Source organism: Merops nubicus, unplaced genomic scaffold, assembly GCF_000691845.1.
Source record: "Merops nubicus isolate BGI_N331 unplaced genomic scaffold, ASM69184v1 scaffold9378, whole genome shotgun sequence".
NCBI classification, from domain to species: Eukaryota; Metazoa; Chordata; class Aves; order Coraciiformes; family Meropidae; genus Merops; species Merops nubicus.
The window spans coordinates 120171-124419 of NW_008623686.1; the positions used below are offsets into that span (position 1 = coordinate 120171).

At 38.8% G+C, this 4249-nt stretch overlaps 1 protein-coding gene across 1 annotated transcript in view; it reads right to left on the reverse strand.

Moving 5' to 3' along the window:
- Positions 1–4249, reverse strand: part of MAP2K5 (mitogen-activated protein kinase kinase 5) — a gene marked incomplete at both ends in the record, with an annotated part of 131284 nt that overhangs the window by 115729 nt on the left and 11306 nt on the right. Inside the window, 2 exons of the mRNA XM_008945159.1 lie at positions 769–836; positions 1578–1618. Of these exons, the coding sequence (XP_008943407.1) occupies positions 769–836; positions 1578–1618 (109 nt within the window). The remainder of the gene's footprint in view (positions 1–768; positions 837–1577; positions 1619–4249) is intronic.

Here is a 4249-nt window from a genome sequence, read left to right on the forward strand (position 1 = left end):
TCCAGGAAGAAGATGGAGTCAGACTTTTCTTAGCTCCTTTTAAGAATATATAAGGGGATTTTGTAGAGGTTTTTATTTCTTTTAATATCAGTATTGAGTATAATGACTTGATGTAATAAAATGGAGTTTATGCTCCACTATTTAAAAACATCTTAAGGAAAAAAAAAAAAAAAACAGCAAATGAGTTCTTTTGCATTTTAAGATCTTAATATAGCTTTTCAGACTAGGACTGGAATCTAAAAAAAAAAGATAAGGGAGATGCATTCTAAGTTTTTGCTAAAACTGTATGAAACAGGGCACCTAAGTTGCTCTGATTTTTCAAAAATCTTACCCCACAGTAATAAACCTACTGCATCAGGTATCAAATTTTAAAATCAAAGAATCCTGGAATGAGATAAGCAACAAAGACTTGAACATACAGACCTTGCCATAGACAGTGATTATTAGATCAGCTAAACCAAATTAGCTCACCCACAAACAGTATTTCAAAGCTTTATAAAGGACAAAGCCACCTGAAATACCCAGCAAAGACTTATTTCTTCCTGCAGAAAATACTTCTCCTGAACAACCAGCAGCACGAGTATAACAAGATCCATGAATCAAGGTAATTTCGTCTTCCCCACTGCATTCCGGCGTGCCCAGTAGTCATATTGAAAAAGTTATTCAACATCAAGCTTAGTGTTGGTAACTACTGCACACAAGGTTCCATTTTGGTTTTAATAAAAGAAAAGAAAACAAAAAACATAGGCTCCCATTCTTGACTCTTACCTATTGCTTGGAAGGGAATCCGAGACCGCCGAACTGCTATTATTAGCAGACCCTGCTCGTGTATTTACCTGCAGGCAGGGAAAGGATCTTTATCAGTCGTTTGTGTTCAGAGGACACTATTCTAATTAACCTGTAATTTGCCATGAATTTCTCATTTCACTATGAAGGTTAATTAGCTTGTTGCTAGGCACGCCGATGGTCGAGGTCTCGCCTGTATGTAGGTTAGCAGGCTATAGAACTCATGGACTACAATATACCATCTTTACATCTTCTATGCTCAGTTAAATAATACAGAAAAAGAGATGACATGTCCACCATTTATTAGCATTTTAAAAACTAAGCAATCATTTAATGTGTTTGCAGTTCTCTGCATTTCCAAAGGAGTAGGACTACAGAAGCAAGAAGCCTGCCCGAATGAATCAAACTACCCAGAAGAATTTCCTTGCAGTGCCTTCCACACTTAGATAAATTACTGGAATCAAATTAATACCGTGTGGTTTTTTAGACGCTTTGAAGTAGTGGCAGACATTAGTTGATAAACAATATTAAAATTTAGGAACCTTATTAATGGGGGTTAAAAACAAAAAGGAAGGCAATTCCATTTTTAATAAAACTATATATAGATAGCGCAGCAACACCCAGCAGATGAATCCTCCTCCCACCCTCACAAAAAAAAAAAACACCACAAACTTAAAAGAAATCTGCTTGTCAGAGCTCAAGAAAGTGCAGTTTTATTTGACATTTCAATAAGTGGAACACAGCATTACAAATCCATCTAACTTTACTGAAACAATTATTGAAATTCATACCTTCAGGCCATGTATGTTCCGTTTCCCAGGAGGCTTGCAGGCTGAAACAGTAATTGACTAAATTGTAGAACACATCAGGGCCATTTACAAATTTGCTCAAAATGAATCTTTTAAAAAGAAATGAGGGTGACACCAAAATTAGCAGAGAGAAATGATTGAAAAGTGCCTCGCAAGACCCAGAGTGGGAATTATGAACCAGGATTTTTAACTTGCAGGAGTGAGCATTTATAAATGCTAAGAGCTTTCTGACACCATGTAATATAAATTCTAATTTCTGCTTAAAACACATCAAAATCAAGAGAACTATTGGCTTAAATTATCTTTTTGTAATTCAAATTAAAATCTTATGTCACTATATTTTCACACGCTGAATTTTTTGCTGGCATTTAATGGAAATATTTGCAAGATGTCTTTTAAAGGAATCAGCTGCCACATATCATGAATCAGTCATATTGTCAAAAACAGACAGTTGGGTTTAAATCTGGAACAGACAACAGCAGAGAGTCTCAGGAAAGCAAATACTGGATAAACACAGCACAAAATGCCACATTTTGGAGACAGATGTACAAATGTGGCATCTTATTATGATGTTTAGGTTTACAGAGGGACACGCTGCTGGAGGAGAAAGTATTTTCCTGAAGTCTCACAAACTAAATATTGCCTTGTTCCTCCATTCAGTGGATGTGCTTTTGTCAAATGTTAAAGCCACAAAGGCTCCCAGCTACATGTTACAGACAGTTCCCATTTTAAAACTACAGTGCCCTACAAATTGTATGTTAAAGGGCCTGTCACTTTTGATTGATTGTCTGAGGAGGGATGAATTTGATTTTTCTCTTTCTCTGATGCACATGCATTTCACTCCAATTTCTGACAGCAGGAAACAGAACTATTTATTAGTCAGAAGGACACAGATGATAGTTATTAAACACATCAGTTAGGGCCAGGCCCTGTGCCTTTAAATGACATTAAAAATTACCACGTGTATCTTAAAGAAAATATTATGATACTGTGGATGTTAAGAAAACCAAGCAGAAAACAATCAACTATTCTAAAACACATGTATTATATTTTTTTCCAATAGATTAAAAACATTTTGAAGAAGATATTAGAAGAATAAAATATTTTTTATGATACATATTTGCATGGCATAGTCACCTTGCATTTCACAGATGGGATATATGTAACAGACAGGATATAGGTAGATATGTATCTGCATACACAGAGGTTGCTTTTCAGTATAAAACAGGAACTCTGGCTCTTACTATCTAGATAGTAACAATGCTTTTTTTTTTTTAAAAACAGAGAAAATACCAGGTTTTTTTCCCCTTAAAAACCTTTAATACAGCACCACAGGGTGGCACATGGACATTTACTACTGGTTGGCTTTATGGAAGACACGAGTTTTTGGAAGCTGACTGGAGAGAGCAAGTGGGAGGCTTCCTCAGAACTAACAGGAGCATTAAAGGAGAAGGACCCAAAGGAAGATCAAGCTTGAAAGGAAGCTCTTAAAAAGTGAAACAAATTACAGGCAGAAAAGCTGCATATTACTGAAGCTTTAAACAGCAGCGTGTAGAGCCACAGCCAAAAGGGCATGGAAGAAAAGTGCTTGTGCTAATAAAATTTGGGACGTTCTTTAGAGAGGCAGGACAAGAAGACAGGAGGAAAAAAAAAAAGCAGGAAAGAGCATTTTGTTCAATATCACAGAAGAGCAGCAGCAGGACTTGGAGGTGGTCTGGGTATGGAGGCAGTGCAGGGGAGATTTAAAGCTGTAACCTAGAAAGAAGAGATGTTTTAAGAAGGTGATTTGGAAAGATGAAACAGCAGCTCAGCTCTGAAGCAACTTAGAGTAAGTGGCAAGCCACCTACGAGGAAATCCCCAACAGATATGTGCCTAGTTGAGCCAGTGGTGAAAATGTGGAGGTGATACGTGGGGATTGTATTCTCAGCAGCCTGCAGATGAATTCTGAAGCTCTACAGTCAAAGATTATCCTTGGATGTCAAGTCAACAGAGAAAAGAGACAACAGCAGGAGTAGGAATCTACTTGGCTGGTTCTTCAGGAACCACCCAAAAGGAGAATCTAGAAGGAGGTTTGGCCTGCTTTGTAATCCCAAAACATCCCTTCAAGCACTCAGACTTGCCAGCTACTGAGCACCTCCTGCCACAACTTCCTTGAACTGTTTGCTTAAGGGTCATTCCAAGGAAATAACAACATAAATAAAGGCATACTTCCAATAAAGGAAATTCCAAGGAGGGTTCCCCACCCACTAGGATCACAGAATGGTTTGGGTTGGAAGGGACCTTAAAAGATCATCTAGTTCCAGCCTCTCTGCCACAGGCAGGGACGCCAGGATCATCCACTGTTTCAGTTTCTCCAGGCCACATGAACGCCAAGCATTTTATTGCTTTCAAGTGGTGGTCAGTGGTTTTAGACAGTGTATGTCAGCAATTAAATGGCCTTCTGCAGGAAGAGGTTCAGAAGAAAGGCCTAGGAAGAGGCAGAAGAGAACTTCCCTGTCCATAGCTGTCCTTGCACTTGTCTCACGAGAAGACATCTCGACTGCTGATTGCTCTGGAGTCCCATGGCTCAGACAGCCAGGAGACCTCCTCACAATCAGATCCTGCCAGCCCCAGCCATAAAACCCCCACAATCTCTGTGGCCCCCCCCCCCCAC